General features: G+C 41.8%; 1 protein-coding gene across 3 annotated transcripts in view; it reads right to left on the bottom strand.

The window, feature by feature from the left end:
* wdpcp (WD repeat containing planar cell polarity effector) overlaps window positions 1–18,151 on the bottom strand; it is a 161,320-nt gene that overhangs the window by 73,558 nt on the left and 69,611 nt on the right. For all 3 annotated transcript variants that reach the window (XR_013578649.1, XM_078556529.1, XM_078556530.1), the window contains exons 10-11: window positions 8,172–8,781; window positions 2,107–2,295 (exon numbers count right to left, since the gene is read on the bottom strand). Coding sequence is in view for 2 of the 3 variants with exons in the window: in XM_078556529.1 (XP_078412655.1) it covers window positions 2,107–2,295; window positions 8,172–8,781 (799 nt within the window). In the remaining variant the exon portion in view is untranslated. The remainder of the gene's footprint in view (window positions 1–2,106; window positions 2,296–8,171; window positions 8,782–18,151) is intronic.

Raw genomic sequence — 18,151 nt, 5'->3', positions numbered from 1 at the left:
AGGGTTAGTCAATCCTACCCAGTCCCACAACTTGAATGGGGTCAACAATTTAGGGTTAGGGTGAAGAGGAGTTTAATTTTGCCACATTTTAACCAGCTGAGTGCCCCAACTCACAGTGGACATATTCTTCCATAGTTACCTTTATCAAAACCCCTCAGCATTTTGAATATCTCAATTAGATTGCCTCTTAACTGTCAATATTCTCTGGTTTCTCCTCATACTTAAAGCCTGGTATCCTGTGCAAATATATTCTGTAGCCTCTATGTGGCCTTGACATCCAATTGGGTGCTTAAAACCAGACAGAATATTCTCTGGCCTGTCCAATGATTTGTTTAAGTTTGCCACTCCGTATTTGCTTTTGTACTCTCTGCCCCAATTTACTAAAACTTATGCTTCCACTTTTAAAGATTAATGAATGTAAACCCTTTCTCTGCTTTTTTATGTCTTTAAAAGCTTTATCATTTAGTTTCTATTTTCCCTCCTTATTCTTCCCTCCAAAACATATTACAATAGAACGTTTTCATGTGCAACAATGTTAACTATTGTGGAATGCTGAGCAGAAGTCAGGAATGAAAGGATAATTGGAAAACCCTTTGCTCTAGGTACCCAGGAAGCACTGATATAAGCAGGGCCACGACTAAAAAATTTACAGTATGAGAAGTAAAGAGAGAAATAAAGGGAGAAAAATAATTTTTTAAAAATCAAAAATACAACAGCAGTCTTTGGATAAGCGTTTAGTTACATTTGGAAATGAAGAATTATTTTGGAGCAGTCTTGGCCCAGTTACTAATGGGCGTGGGACATGATAAACTAGGGTTAAAACTGCCACAAGTCAACGTTTGGGAGATGAAAAAAATGGTTCAGGAGTTGGTGCATTTCTGAGGCTGGGATCAAAATATATCATCAGGACAAAGGAGACAAAGCTTCACTCTGTATCAAACTGTGTAATAAATACCTGATATTTGAAATGGGGAAATGTTTCATTTCCCAGCATCAACTTCTCCCAACTTGTAGAACACAAAATAAAATCACATGGTAACACTCTCACTTTTGACTAGACAGCTGTGGTTTCAAACCTGCTGCTGAAGGACCTGAACCCACAATTTAGACTGAACCACCAACTTAGTGCAGAAGGAGTGCTGGATTGATGCAGGTTCCCCTCTCACATGAAACATTAAACCTATGCCCATTTTGCCTGTGTTGGTGGTTCAGGTATTTGAACTTCCAAGTTTTGTAAAATGTACTTGGCTGAATGTGGAGTTGGAAAGAGCTGGAGTCCATGCCTGTGTCCAATGCAGATCTGAAGACTTTTGTCAACTCCTGCTCTTTCGCCCATCCCGCCCCTGACCCCAGGTCCCCAAGTGCTGAGCCCCTCAACTCCCTCTTGCTTTCTTTCCCCCTCCCCCAATCCCTGCTCCCAGGAGCTAGGTGTGGCCATACTGGTTACACATCTCTAAATGCATCTCCAGTAGCCTGTTATAAAGCAACAAAAGCACACCACCCCTCTGCAGGTGCAAAGACCTATGTTGGCTCCTGGCCCAGCAATACCTCAATTTTAAAATTCTTATCCACATGTTCAAATCCATGACCTCATTCCTCCCTATCATTTTAAACTGTTCTGAACTTACAAGCCTCAGAGAACCTGTGCACCTCCTGACTTCCTTTGCTCCATCAGTGGCAGCTGTGCCTTCAACATTTAGACTCCAAACTCTGGAATTCCTTCTCTAAGCCTTTCTGCTCTTCCAGTTTTCTATCCTCTTTTAAGACGCTCCTTAAAATCTCTCTTTTTGACTAAGCTTATGGTCACCTATCCTAATATCTCCTTCTTTGACTGTTAATTTTCAGTTTGTTAACACTCCTGTGAAGTGCTTTAGAAAGTTTTACTACATTAAAAAACAATATATAAATACAATCTGTTATTATTGTAGTTGAGCTCACATCACATGAACCTATAGGCATGGAGGAGCTTCAAGGCTACACTATAAGAATTAAGAGACCTCCATTCAACATAGACTAAAGCCTTACAGCATGCAAAGACAAAGTGAAGAACAGAATTAAACAACTGGAGAATACTGGAGTGAATTTAATATTCTGTGCATATCTCACATTCTCTTTCTGGTGTAAGCTTCTGTTTAAGGAGGTGATCCACAATGGCAATGAGGCAAATGTAGCACTGTGAGCCCACAGTATTCCAGTTCATGCCGCACAAGATATTAATAGCCTCATTGATTTGCTCATAACGAATATATTGGCAGATGAGTTCAGTGGGACCCAGCTGTCCTCTCAATATGGCACCTGTCATGGGAAGAAAATGCACATCTGAGATAAGACGATTTACAGGACAAATTTGATTTATTAGCAGTTTGATGCTAATTTGGGGTAAACCGCTGAATTAAATACTGTAGGTCCAGGCAATTATGTCAGTCACATAGTCTCCTAACAACTAGGTCATGAACAAAAGGGGTTAATTATTTAGGAGTCGATTAATGCTGAGAATTCATTTGATCTTAGTAACAAGGAGTGATTAATCAGCACATTGCTTAACCTTGTAACTATGGCAGAAGAGTAGGACTCACTGGCGCTTGTGGTCTTGTGACTTGTAACAATGCAATATTGTTAGGGAAAAAAAGTTGTCATTACATTTTTGGAATGTTTAAGGCAAATGGGTACCAGAAATCACAAAATGTGAGAGATGTTAATTGTAGCTGTCAATACTCTTCCATCTGGGTGATTGACCTCTTGTGGGTGGTGAGCTTCCAAATGACCTACACAGGAGAATGAAGTGACAGACAACTCATTGCCTAATTGATTTAAGAACAGTGCTCAGGGAAGCAGTCCAATTAAAATTACAAGCTGGCAATTAGCAGCTAGAACTCTAAATCCCCTCTCACAGCCTGCTGGCAATGAAAATAAAATGAAATGTGCTTGCAATATGAAGTAAAATCTGTAGATTTCTGAGAAGCAGGCATGAGTCAAACCACTAGGGAAAGCAAAAAAGCTATGTGGGTGCCTAGAGAAAGCAGTATGCCTCACAGGTAACCAGGTGATTTATCATTTTTCTAATGGGCAGCATCGAGAAATGAATCAAACATGCAACTGTAATTAATGGAGTGCTTCAGAACACAATACAGCTGCCCACAACAGCCTTTGGCAAGATAGAAGTGGAATACTGTGATAAAAAAGTTAACTTTTTCAAAATGACTTTAAAAGAAGTAATGAAAAACGGCAGTGCAGCATATTTACAGGCCAGTAACTGGACTTGGAGTGAATTACTTCCTTGCTTACTTTGAGTTCGCAGGATCAAATCATACTGGCAGCACCAAAAACGATTGGAGTTTGATGGAATTCATCCATATCGTGACATCTTGATGTTTGTGTGAAGTCATGGTGCTTGTGCATAAAACTACTTAATTAATTCTGGAGCTGTAAAAAATATTTTAGCATTATACTCAGGAGGGACAACAAATATGGATTGATTTTAGATATGATGATTATTTTTTCCTCCCTAGCCCTGCTCAATTTTGTCCTTTGGGATCTGAATTGCAGAAGACCATGCTGGTCTGAACCCACAGGTAAGGGTGTTATGTCATGACATGCTGAGGATTCAACTATTGAGTCTGTAGATGAATTCAATCTGACATCAACCTGTTTGCATATTAAGGGCCGAATATTCGTTCCCAAGTTGGGAAATATCCCGATTCTGCATACTCAACTCAAGACTGAAAATTCAGTCCTTAATAAGCAAACAGATTGGTGGCAGATTGAACTGACTAACAGGTTCAAATATCCCGACTTGGGAGAAAGTGCCCCGAACAGTTGGATTTTCACTCCGTGGTAGGGGGTGTGTGCTAACTGAAGTTGGTCCTGCTGTACCTGGAAACAGTGTGGAGGCAGCCACAGGGGCAGCTGGGTGCCGAGGCAGGCTGGTTAAAAGGCCTGCCTTGGTGCTCTGGGAGTTTGTTCTCATGGTAATAAAAATAATAACCAAAAACAGCTCTCTAGCCCTCAACCCTCCCACCCCTTCACCTCCCACACACTCCCCATGCCCCAATCATGCCAACTTATGTTACCTCATGCTCCCCACCAACCCCCAATGGCCCACACACCCTCCATGCCAACTTAGTGCCAATCATTACCAACCCATGCCCCCACACCAACCACCCTTTGTCCTGACACCCTCCATGCCAACTCACCCAATATTCACCATGGGCAGACCTCAGAAGCCATGCTGAGATGAAATAAAGTTCTAAGTATCTATTACAGACTTCTCTATATTAAAAAACGCTCTCATTGATAAAAGCCCATTCAATAAATTTAAATCCCTTCAAGTACTTAATCCTTTACAAAACAAACATTTATATTCATAGCCCTACATCAAAGACAGCTGTCTCTTTATAACCACTTGGAGCTGTCAATCAAACTGTGAACTTACAGATCCCCACCCACTGTGATAATGATAGGTTGTGGAAGCAGTCAGATTGAGAATTCATTACGTGGGAATTTGTGCTGCAGACCCCCACAACTTATTATTGATATGGGACCCCATTTAAATCAATGGATGAGGGATATTTGAACAAGATAGGCCATGTTATTAGGACTATTTGTTCTAGTGATGGATAAATATTGATATAACTTTTTAGGGTTAATGGCCTGTTTCTGCATTGTAATTTCTATGGCTTGCTTAGATTGCAAGCTGATCCTCTGATGATAGCCCTCAGGCTTATGTCAACAAATAGCTAGTGAAATTGCAAGCACCGATTTTTTTCAACTACAGGCTTTTTTTTCAAAACATTAAAGAGCAGGGGATTTAAATGACTTAGAAACAGTAACACAGAAAACGGGAGCAGGAGTAGGTCATTCGGCCCTTCGAGTCTGCTCCGCCAATATGATCATAGCTGATCCTCTATCTCAACGCTCTACTCTTGCTCTCTCCCCAAACCCCTTGACGCTTTTGGAATCCAGAAATCTATCTATTTCCTTCTTAAATGTATTCAGTGACTCGGCCTCCATGTCGTTCTGTGGTAGAGAATTTCACAGGTTCACTATCCTCTGAGTGAAGAAGTTTCTCCTCATCTCAGTCCACAGACGTTATATAGTTTTTACCCACATTCATGTCTAATCTTAACAATCCCAAAAGGGTACGGGACCCATCCCAAAGGGGTACCAGACCCCTCCAAAGAACTTTGGCAGGTTTAGGCCTTTTCCTCAAATGTCTAAAGCCCAGGAGTCATGTTTAAGAAACCTGGGTGACCAAAATTGCTTCTGAGTGAAAGCAGCTGAACTTTTAAATGTGCAGCTGTCTCTGTGAACTGCAGATGGGCAAAATATGTTCCACCCCCATCCTCCCACTCTTCTTCTTTTCTCTCCCCCCCCTCCACCCCCCCAGCGAAAATGATGGGTGCTGGGCTTGGGGGCAGGACTTCTGGAATTGGAGCCTAATGCCATTTTGACTAAGGCAAGGGGTCGACTTGGTGAAAATTTGGGTCCAGGTCTCATGGCTCTACCAGACTAGGGTGCCACATATCAATAAGAAGTTGTGGGGGTCTGCAGTACAAATCCCCAAGTAATAAATTCTCAGTGTGAGCAAGCCATAGAAATTATAATGTAGAAACAGGCCATTCACCCTAAATATTTCTATCAATATTTATTCACCGCCAGAGAAAATAGTCCAAATAACATTGCCCATCTTGTTCAACTATCCCTCATTCACCTATCCAATCTCAGAGCTGACATTGTTCCTGCCTGAAGAACCAAGCCAAGAGGTGACTTCATGAACCAAATGGCATCTTCCTGTGCTGTAAACTTTGTTTGAAGAGAAACTAAAAATGAGACTTTTTTTTAAACAATTGGGGAAAAAATTCTAACATCGTGGTTAAGTAGAACACTGGATCATTCTCCAAAAAATTGCAGCTTTTTGAATGATGTGTAAATACAATTTTAATGGTGTACTAACTTCCGAATTACTGCTAGACACCCGAAAAGCTAATTTATATTTGTGGCATGTCAAATCTCTCCATTAAAAATAAAGAGTTTTTAATTTTATTTTTTGTTTATAATACATTTTAGCTTCTATCATAAACCAATCATAAGTATTTATTTTGCTATCTGAAAATGTAAATGAAAAGCGAAGGAATTCAGCTTTCTGGTTTGCTGTCTGTGAGAATACTTAAATTTGATCACCACCTTCAGCCAGACATGCCGAGTGGATAATCCATCTCGGCCTCCTCCCGAGGTCCCCAGCATCACAGATGCCAGTCTTCAGCCAATTCGATTCACTCCACGTGATATCAAGAAACAGCTGAAGGCACTGGACACTGCCAAGGCTATGAGCCCTGACAACATTCCAACAATAGTACTGAAGACTTGTGCTCCAGAACTTGCCACGTCCCTAGCCAAGCTGTTCCAGTACAGCTACAACATTGGCATCCACCCGGCGATAAAAAACAGGACAAATCCAGCCTGGCCAATTACAGCCCCAGTGTAACTCTCGGTTATCAGCAAAGTAATGGAAGGAGTTGTTGACAGTGCTACCTAGTGACACATATTCAGCAATAACCTATTCATTGACCTCAGTTTGGGTTCTGCCAGGGCCACTCGGCTCCTGATCTCATTACATCCTTGGTCCAAACATGGACAAAAGAGCTGAACTCAAGAGGTGAGGTGAGAGTGACTGCCCTTGACATCAAGGCAGCATTTGACCAAGTGTGGCATCATGGAGCCTTAGCAAAACTGGAGCCAATGGGAATCAGGGGGGAAACTCCTCCACTGATCAGAGTCATTCCTGTCATAAAGGAAGATAGTGCTGGTTGTTGGAGGTCAATCATTTCAGTCCGAGGACATCACTGTAGGAGTTCCTCCAGTTAGTGTCCTAGGCCCAACAATCTTCAGCTGCTTCATTATAATGTTATAAGTGAGGACATTTGCTGATGATTACACAATGTTCAGCACCATTCGAGACTCCTCAGATACTGAAGCAGTCTGTACCCATATGCAACAAATTCAGGACAACATTCAAGCTTGGGGTGATAACAGCAAGTAACATTTGCACCACACAGGTGCCAAGCAATGACCATTTCCAACAAGAGAGAATCTAACCATCTCCCGTTGACATTCAATGGCATTACTATTGTTGTATTCCCCACTATCAACATTCTGGGGGGGGTCACCATTGACCAGAACCTAAACTGGACCAGCCATATAAATACTGTGGTTACAAGAACAGGTCAGAGGCTGGGAATTCTGCGGTTAGTAGCTCACCTTCTGACTCCCCAAAGCCTATCCACCATCTACAAGGCACAAGTGAGGGATGTGATGGAATACTCTCCACTTGCCTGGATGAGTGCAGCTCACACAACACTCAAGAAGTTTGGGACCATCCTACTTGATTGGCACCCGATCCACTACCTTCAACATGCAGTCCCTCCACCACTGGTGCATAGTGGCAGCAGAATCTACAAGATGCTCTGCAGCAACTCACCAAGGCCACTTTGACAGCATCTTCCAAACCCGTGACCTCTACGACACAGAAGGACAAGATGCATGGGAACACCGCCGCCTGGAAGTTCCTTTCCAAGCCACTCATCACCCTGACTTGGAAATATATCGCCATTCCTTCACTGTTGCTGGATTAAAATCCTGGAACTCCCTCCCTAACAGCACTGTGGGTGTACCGACACCACATGGACTGCAGCGGTTCAAGGGGGTGGCTTACCACCACCTTCTCAAGGGCAATTAGGGATGGACAATTAATGCTGGCCTAGCCAGTGACACCCAGATCCCACAAAATAATTTTTAAAAACAATTTGATTAGCTGCTTATCCTGCTGGCTGATAACACTGCTGCTGATGTCTGGAGGTCCCCCTTGACTTGGTGCCTGATTCAAACTTATAGCAGGAAAGAGGATATCCACACCAGACATTGCTAGATTTTTGTGGGCAGCTTTCTACAAGGTCAGCAGTGAGCGTCGTTGCTTGGCTACTGACAGTGAAACCCAGCCTATTGTGTGCAAGTATATTTCACAACATAAAGTTGGACATGCTAATTAATTGATGATATGGTATGGACTTATAATCAAAAAAATTATAAACTGAAGAACTTAAACTATTTACATTTTTTTTATAGAAGATTACAAAGGAGAGAATAAATGTACTGACAAGTGACAGAGAACTCACCTAGTTTCAAACAAAATACTCCAACAGGTCCTTTATCAAATCTCAGAAACATGAGATCATGCACATCGAGGCTGTTGTTGCTCGGAGGAATTACCGGGGGAACTGTCCACTGAATTTGAACCAACCTGCTTGTTATAGCAAAATGTTGGTTGAGTTGAAGCTTGCTCACAGGTTTTATGTCCTCCTCTAACAATTGCATCTTCATTGGCGACAGTGCCATGTCGTAACACTGAACTTCACCTTGACAACTGCTCACCATAATTAATGCACCATCAGGATGCCATGCTATCAAAGAAGGGATCAGATCAGCTTGAGCTAGTAAAGTTACTTTGCGGTGAGCATCATATAAAATCAGTGAAGAATCCTCACAACCTAATGCAAGCTTGTCTTCTATAATATTTCTGCTGCAGCATGTGGCTTTGGACCTCAATGGGATGCTAACGACTGCGACACGTTGCAATTTATTCCGAGCACACTCATAGATGCAGCTATCTGCCATTGGCTCTTTGTCTGGACCAATAAAGCATTCTACTGTATGGACCTGATAGGGCTGATTAATACTGAAACCAGCATCAAGTGGATCACCTTCTGTGCGTATGAAGCTTAAAATCTGAAAAGGAAGAGAAACATTACACAAATTAAATAAGGTGAATAGTTAATATGACACTGAGCAGTTGCTATATTGTTCTTACTTATACATTCAGACATCAGACGACAACTCACAGGAAAATACTCTACAGCACTTGTGTTGCTAAAATAATTCAAAATATTTTAAAATGTTCAGATACAAATGGCTGGATTTTCCTGATATCAGCAGAAAAGTCATGGGCAGAACTTACAACAGGCCACTGATCCTGCTGGCACCCAACTCATGTTTTCAAGAAGGGTGTAATGTAATATGCGAGGGGAGGTTTCAGTGAGAATCCTGCTCGTGACTGGGTCTCCACTGCTGGCAGAGGAAGAAACCAGGTTTGCAGCAGCAGTTGAATGGTTGAAGTAGCTGCTTGGCCAGACAGGTGCAAGCATGGGAGCTGGAGCTGGGAATTGAAAAGCAATAACAGAAAGAGGAATTTCATTGGAGGAGAGCTGGGGGTGGGGGGTGGTGGGGAGAGGAGGAAGAATGGGAGAGGTGAGGTCTGCAACCACCAAAGTCGAAAGATTCTCAGAAGTTCTGATGGAGATAATGCTGGCAGAGATAATGACAAGAAGAAAATGGCTCTGGTAGGCAGGGAGTCATTTGGTAGGCAGGGAGTCATTTGCGCTGTCTGGAGGGCAGTGGCACTAATGGTTAGCACTAATTCTACATCCCCACAAAGAGCCATTGAGTGCCAGAAACATGAATGCTGCTGAAAGAATGACTCACCTCCACACCATCTGGGACCATATAGAAATTACAGCACAGAAACAGTCTTAGTTGGAGCTTATCTTCCACACCTGGTCCTAATCCCTGTCCCCTCCCCTGCTATTCTCACATCGCTTTATTCTCCCTTTCCTTCACCCATCTACTTAATCTATTCTTAAATGTTAAAATGGGGTAAACCTTTCATCTTAGTATCATAGAAGAATCTTAGAATCATAGAATGATACAGAACAGGAGGCCATTCAGCCTGTCACGTCCATGTCTGTCCTCTGCGAGATCAATTTAGCTAGTTATCTTTTGCAGGCAGCTTAAAATGGGTAGTAGGGGATCCATGATGCACCCATCAGACAATCCTGTCCATTAAGGTGTATATCGAGTAGCTGGTCTGCTACTGCTCATGTTACCCACCATCCCCACACCCCCACTGAAGATAAAGGTACACCATTGGTCGCTAGTAGTACATTCCACAGCTTCACAACCTTTTACACTCTGTCCTATATCTCTTATAATGGATCTTACAGCTATGTCCCTTCATTCTAGAAATCTCAGTTATCAGAAATAGTCTATTTCATACCTTCATAATGTTAAACATCTCTGCCAAATCATTGCATACTCTCCTATTTTCCAATGAAAATAGCCCAACATTTTCATCTTTCTTTGTATTTATATTTGCTCAAACAAGACAGTATCTGAATGAAGTTAAAAGCAAAATACTGCAGATGCTGGAAATCTAAAATAAAAACAGAAAATGCTGGAAAAATTCAGCAGGTCTGATGGCATCTGTGGAGAGAGAAACAGAGTTAACATTTCAAGTCCATATGACTCTGAATGAATCTGCCCTGTACCCACTCAATTGCCTCAACATCTTTCCTATTGTGCAGAGTCCAAAACTGCACACACTACTCTGGCTGTGGTCTAACTAAGGTTCTGTATTGATTCAACATTACATCTCAATTCTTATATTCTATACTTCCAGCCATAAAACCCCATATTCTTCTTTAACGGCCTTAACCTCTTGAGGTGCTGCTTTTAAACATCTTTTGAAGCCAAACCTCCAAATCCCACTATTCTTTCACATCACACAACCTCCTCCCATTCAAAGCAGCATCATTTTTTAAAAAACTAAAACATATCACCTGGATGCAAGGGAAGACAGCCACTCTCGCAAATCCCCAGACTCTCCTAATGACTGATGTGGTCAATGAGGAATTTGATGCACCGATCTGACCTGGCAAACAGGTCATTGGTATCCTAGTTAATATAGTTATGTACTACAGACTGGGAAATTCAGATGATGTCCTCTGTAGCAGACTGGGCAAAGTGAGTGGCAAAGAAGTTAAGAGCTGTGGTGACTTTGAGAGTCACTGGCAAAGTTTGGCACCCTTGGTGCAGCAGGCAGCAGGTCCTGGTTCAGGAGGCCATCATAATCAGCTGGCCCTTGATTCGAGGATAATGTCTTCTCGGGTTGCAAGCTTAGGAAATAGGAACATGAGTAGGCATTTAGCCCGTCGAGCCTGCTCCACCATTCAATTAGATCACAGCTGATCATCTATCTCAATGCCACATTCCTGCACTAACTCCATATCCCTTGATGTCATTAGTATCCAGAAATCTATCGATTTCTGTCTTGAACATGCTCAAAGATTGAGCTTCCTCAGCTCTCTGGAGTAGAGAATTTCAAAAATTCAAAACCCTCTGAGTGAAGAAATTCCTCCTCATCTCATTCTTAAATGGCCTATCCCTTATCCTGAGATTGTGTCCCCTGGTTTTAGACTCACCAGCCAGGGGAAACATCTTATCTGCATCCACCCTGTCACGCCCTGTAAGAATTTTTAAAGTTTCAATGAGGTCACCTCTCATTCTTCAAAACTCTAGAGAATACAGGCCCAGTCTCCTCAATCTCTCCTCGTATGACAATCCCACCATCCCAGAGATTAGTCTGGTGACCTCCGCTGCGCTCCCTCTGTAGCAAGTATACCCTTCCTTGGTTAAGGAGACCAAAGCTATACACAATACTCCAGGTGAGGTCTCAAGAAGGCTCTATATAACTGCAGCAAGACATCTTTACTCCTGTACTCAAATCTCCTTGTGATGAAGGCCAACGTACCATTTGCCTTCCTAATTGCTTGCTGCACCTGCATGCTAGTGACTCATGCATAAGGACACCCAGGTCCCTTTGGCCACCCACACTTCCCAATCTCTCACCATTTGAGAAATATTTTGCCTTTTTTTCCCGCCAAAGTGAATAACTTCAGACTTATTCACATTATTATTCCACCTGCCATGTTCTAGCCCATTCACTTAGTCTGTCCAAATCCTCTTGAAACCTCCTTGCAACCTCCTCACAACTTACATTCCACCCAGTTTGGTGTCATCAGCAAATTTGGAAATATTACATTTGGTCCCCATATCGAAATCATTTTGTGGACCTAGCACTGATCCTTGCAGTACTACACTAGTAACAGCCTGCCATCCTGAGAATGGTCTATTTATTCTTGCTCTCTGTTTTCTGTCTGTTAACCAATTCTCAATCCACACAAGTACATTTTCCCCAATCCCATGCGCTCTAATTTTATTCACTAACCTCCTGTGTGGGACCTTATCAAAAGCCTCTGAAAGTCCAAATACACCACATCCTCTGGTTCTCCTTTATCCATGCTACAAGTAACATCTTTAAAAAATTCCAAAAAGTTCATCAAACATGATTTTCCCTTCATAAATCCATGCTGACCACCCAATTTTACTATTCATTTTTAAATGACCAGCTATCACATCCTTTATAATGGATTCTAACATTTCCCTACTACTGACGTCAGACTAACAAATCTGTAATTCTCCATAACAAAAACAGAAATGCCTGGAAAAACTCAGCAGGTCTGGCAGCATCGGCGGAGAAGAACAAAGTTGATGTTTCAAGTCCTCATGACCCTTCAACAGAACTAAGTAGAAATAGGAAAGGGATGAAATATTTCACCCCTTTCCTATTTCTACTTAGTTCTGTTGAAGGGTCTTGAGGACTCGAAACGTCAACTTTGTTCTTCTCCGCCGATGCTGTCAGACATGCTGAGTTTTTCCAGGTATTTCTGTTTTTGTTTTGGATTTCCAGCATTTGCAGTTTTTTGTTTTTATCTCTGTAATTCTCCATTCTCCCTCTTCTTCCCTTCTTAAATAGTGGGGTTACATTTGCTACTTTCCAGTCTGCAGGGACCTTTCCAGAATCTATAAAATTTTGAATGATAACCACCAATGCATCCACTATCTCTCTAGCTACCTCTTTCGACATTCTGGGATGAAGCTCATCTGGTCCAGTGATTTATCAACCTTCAGTCCAGTTAACTTTTCAAGTACTACCTCTTTACTAATACTAATTTCTTTTAGTTCCTAAGTTCCACAAATCCCTTGGTTGCCCAGTATATCTGGGAGATTTTCTGTATCTTCTCCCGTGAAGACAGACACAAAGTAATTGTTAAATTTCTCCACCAATTCCCTGTCCTCCACTATAAATTCTCCTGTTGCCACCTGTAATGGGCCCACATTTGTCCTTGCTAATCTTTTCCTTTTCACATACCTAAAGAAGCTTTTACAGTCTGCCTTTATGTTCCTCGCTAGTTTGCATTCATATTCTCTTTTCCCTTTCTTAATCAGTTTCTTGGCCCTCCTTTGCTGGGTTCTAAATTGCTCTCAATCCTCAGGTTTACCACTTTTTCTGGCAATCTTATAGGCCACTTCCTTTGATCTAATGCAATCTTTCACTTCTTTCATTAACCACAGTTGATTTACCTTTCCTTTTGGGTGTTCGTGCCTTAAAGGAATGTAAAACTATTGTAGACCATGTATAATATATCTTTAAATACTAGCCATTGCCTGTCTACCGTCAAATCTTTTAGTGTATTTTCCCAATCCAGCACAGCCAACTTGCCCCTCATACCTTCATAATTTCTTTTTTTCAGATTTAAGATCATAGTTTCAGAATGAACTATATCGCATTCAAACTTATTGCAAAATTCTATCATATTATGGTCACTATTTCCCAAAGGCTCCTTTACAGCTAGGTTATTAAGTAGTCCTTTCTAATTACACAACACTAAATCCAAAATAGCCCGATCCCTACTTGGTTCCTCAATGTATTGCTCCAGAAACCCATCTCATACACACTCCAGGAATTCATTTTCCACAGCATTAGTGCTGATTTGTTAACCCAGTCTATGTGTAAATTGAAGTCGCCCATTATTACTGTATTACCCATGTTACATGCAACTTTAATTTCCTCTATACCATACCCAACATTACCACTACAGTCTGGTGGCCTATAAACAACTCCCAACATGTTTGCTGCCCCTTGCTGCTTCTGAGCTCCATCCAAACTGATTCTACATCTAAGATCTTATCTTACCAATGTATTGATTTGTCCCTTATTAAGAGTGCTACTCTACCTCCTTTTCCTTTTTGCCTATACCTCCTAAATGCCGAATATCCTTGGATATTGAATTCCCAATCCTGGTCAGCCTGTAGCCATGTCTCCGTAATGGCAATTAAATCATACCCATTTGTCTCAATTTGTGCATCCAAATCATCATCTTTACGAATACTACGTGCATTCAGATAGAGTACCTTTAACTCTACTTTTTTAACATTATTCTCTATTCTGACCCTATTTGATGCTTGCCTATGTTTCGTCTGCCTTTTATTTTTGCTTTCTGCTTTTTTACTTCCCTTTATCAGTTTTGCTTCCATTCAATCTGAGCTCCCCCTCAGGTTCCCATCCCTCTGCCAATCTAGGTTAAACCCTCCCCAACAGCGCTAATGAATCTCCCTGCAGGGATGTTAGTCTTGGCCCTGCTAAAATGCAGCCCGTCTATCTTGTACAGGTCCCACCTGCCCCAGAACCGGTCCCAATACCTCAGAAACCAGATGCCCTCCCTCCCACACCAGTTCTCCAGCCATATGTTCAATCTCTCAATTCTCTTGTTTCTATGTTCACTAGAATGTGAGACTGGAAGCAATCCTGAGATTATTGCTTTAGAGGTCCTGCTTTTCAATATCCTTCCTAGCTCCCTGAAATCTGTTTTCAGGACCGCGTGACCTCAGGGGCAGCTGCACTACCTGCCTGGTTCTCTTGGACTGCCTGTGGTTTTCCCATTCCATTTCTGGCTCCATGCTCTGAACCTGCAGTGTGACTACCTCTCTGTATCCAAGTAGCTCTCAGCCTTGCGGATGCGCCACAATAACTCCAGGCACGGCTTCGAAACCCAGAGCGCAAGTTTCTGCAGTTGGTAACACTTCCTGCACATGTGATTGTCTAGGACATGGGTATCAGCCACGAACTTCCACATACTACAGGCTGCGCATTCCATGCGATTGAGCTGCCCTGCCATGTCTTTACTTCACTTACATTAACTTTATTTTACTTTGGTTTGTTTATGTTAGCCTTATTTCACTTGGCCCTAACTTAAAAACCTTAGAACTATTAATAAACCTTAGTAGTACCGGTAAATCTGAATAATTAACATACTTTACTAGTTGCAATATGCCTTACTTAAAGCAACATTTCCCCCGTACACAGAATTCCCACATGAACCTAATTTACTACTCACTCTGTCTATGTCTCAATCAGGCGTAGTCTCCTGACTGTGCACCCCTTACTGACCAAAAATACAGTTCCTATACTATTTTAAACCATAGGAATAGAATAGGCCTTAACCACTTACTAGATACCCACTAGATACTCACCAAACAGCTAACTTCTTCTCCAACCAATCAAATTGCTTCTTTGCTTTGATGTCACTTTTTTTTCCACTCTTCTTTCAAAGTCTGTGTGGGCTGGTTCTGAGCAGCTGACAGGTGTGCCTCTCCAATTCCTCGGTAGGTGTAGGCTTCGAGCCTCAGCCCCAATTTATATTATCGTGCTTTGGGCTGGTTCCTCACAGGTCCACCGCCTCTCTGATTCCCAGGTAAATGTAAGCCTTGAGCCTTGGGCCCAATTTATACTCTCCCACTCAGGGTTGGTCCCTTGCAGGTCCGCCGCATCCTCGACTCCCAGTTTCTGTCATGGATCTTCATGGGACTAAGCAGGCCAATTTTTCGACCCCAGCAGGCCGTGAAGGTCTGTAACATCTTGCCTGGAGAAACACAGCCTCTAGGTGCATGGCTCTTCAGATACATCCATGAATGCATTGTAATGCTCAGTGCTAGGGAAAGCCTCTACCAAGCATCACACCTCACCCTCTCACCCCTGTCCTCTACTATGTGCAGCAGCCATTTGTGCTGAGGTTACTGCATCTAACAAGACAATTCTTTCTCCATCAAAACTGAGCTGGCAATAATAGTGCCCGTGATAAGTGGGCAGCACTCACTGAGGGGACAGCAAAGCAAAAAGGTCACGTAAAGAAATGTTTTGGAAGCTAGAAATCCTCCTCCAACAGCACAATAGCACAGGTCCTGCGATCCACTTACCTGTAGGCCAGTGCCCCTTTAAATATTGCTTCTGTGGTTCTGAAAAGACCAGTCCCGCTAGATATTACTGGCAGGGTGGTGTTGGGCAATAATTTTGTGTTAAAATGGCACTGGGGTTCTGTTGCACCCCGGGACCCAATTTTTCCTGTATTCATGATATCACTGTCTGCCCCCAGCCAGTGCCTCAAACAGCTAAAAAAAAAGTCTGATTAAAACAGCGGCCAGTGGGAACATTACACAAACTGAGTGGGAAGTGCACTGCAGTGTTTCCCATCAGGCAAGCAGGGTTAGAATCATTCCCATGTATTCAGCTATGCACGTGGTAGGGTGATTTAAACTTTGAATTGAACACTAGTGGATCTGTTGTGGTATCGCAGTCCAATATTCATGTAAAGCAGGTTAGAAAGTGGTAAGACAACTGGGTCCATGTCGGCAAGGTGGATGGGTGGTGGTGAGAGGGAAATGGTAGCAAGGGATGTGGGGAACAGGAAGAAAGGGAGAGGAAAGAGGAATGTGAAAGGTGGTTGGAGAGGAGCTAAGGGGGAGGGAAAGAAGAAAGAGGACCGGGCAGGGAGGAGAGGTGGCGAGCAATGGAAGACAAAACAAAGTTTGAGTTCTGTCCTTCATTACCACTAGCCCAAGATTCTGATTCATGTTACATTTATTGTACTGGTCACTGTATATTGGCAATCACAAAAGGCCTTCAAAAAGACTCAAATCTGCTTTGAAATTATGCATAGCCTTTTGAAAACAAACAATATTTGCCTCACGTGGCCACTTACTATTACATAGTTGCATCCCTTTAGATGCTCCCTTCATCTTCTGTCAGCAGCCCTTAAAAGTCAAAATTTTATTGAAAGTATTAAAATTAGGCTAACGTGAGAGGTTCCTGTGGGGACAACACTTTTTACAAATCAGGCAGTACCAGATCCTGCTGTGCCCAGATACAGACCTGAAAATCTACACCATTATACAGATATTGGCCCTCTTAGATCCTTTGACCTTTTTACTAATTAACTTTCTACAAAAAAACATTAGCTATTAACAATCCCTAAGCAGGACTTAATCTTTGGCAGTTCGAGAAACAGCAGAATCTGAAAAGACTATACAGTCATTGTAATTTCAGCTTTTTCAAGCCAATTTTTGTCATGGAACCATTTATTAAGAAGTGATTTAAAATGTAAAAATAACTACATAAAAGCCCTGAGAAAACAGGTATTGATTAATCTATTTACCTATAAGCCTGGACTTGCAATTTGCAGATAAGTATAATTCCATCTCTCTTACTCTTAAAACAAGGCAATAGGAAAGGAATCAATGGCCATTATTGAGAAGATAAGGATGAAAACAACTGGGGTAAAACAAAATGCATATAGCAAGGAAAGTGCTGGCTGAAGGTGTGATGAAAGTGTGCACCTTCAATAAAGACCAGAGCAAAACCATTTAAAATATATCTAGCCTATATTAGGAGAAGAGCTATGAGTTGTCACAGGTTCTGAATCACATTCATTCAAAGAAAGCACAGTGATTGATTATCTTCCTGCAATTGAGCAATTCCCATTAATGTTTTTTTTTAAACTTACAATCAAGTAAAGTACCTCAAAGTGCAATGTTTATGAGTTTCAATTTTACACATCCTTTGCACAGGCACTGCAAGAAGGTCCATGAAAATCACATACCAGAGCAAATAATAGGTTCAAACGGTACATTCGGAGTAGAAAATTGGCTTAACTTGTAGATTGAAAATGCAACAAAGAAAACATATAAGTCAGATGGCTATGATTGAAATCTTTGGCCCTCTGAAGAAAAATTGAGAATTGATTTATTTCAGGGTGTGTTAACCAAAGTAGCTGTTTTGATTTCACACTGTGGCACACATAATCACAATCATCAGCTTAATTAGACATGAACAGAAAATCCATTTCATATAGTTAAAAAAAAATCTTGTAATAAAATTTTATGTTACATCTGGATTATGAACAAAGTTTTACCTACAATTGGCTCCAAGTATAATATAAAACAGATCTAAATAACTGTAAAGCCATGAGTTAGGAATGGAAGCAGAATCGTATTTGTCTGGTTCACTTCCCAATGATGCCCATATCAACTGGATAGACCATCCCTGGTGCACTTCCCAATGATGCCCATATCAACTGGATAGACCATC

The sequence above is a fragment of the Cetorhinus maximus genome, chromosome 14 (genome assembly GCF_964194155.1).
Source record: "Cetorhinus maximus chromosome 14, sCetMax3.hap1.1, whole genome shotgun sequence".
Taxonomy (NCBI): Eukaryota; Metazoa; Chordata; class Chondrichthyes; order Lamniformes; family Cetorhinidae; genus Cetorhinus; species Cetorhinus maximus.
The sequence above is the reverse complement of the archived record's forward strand: the minus strand, read 5'-3'. Positions and strand labels throughout refer to the sequence as shown.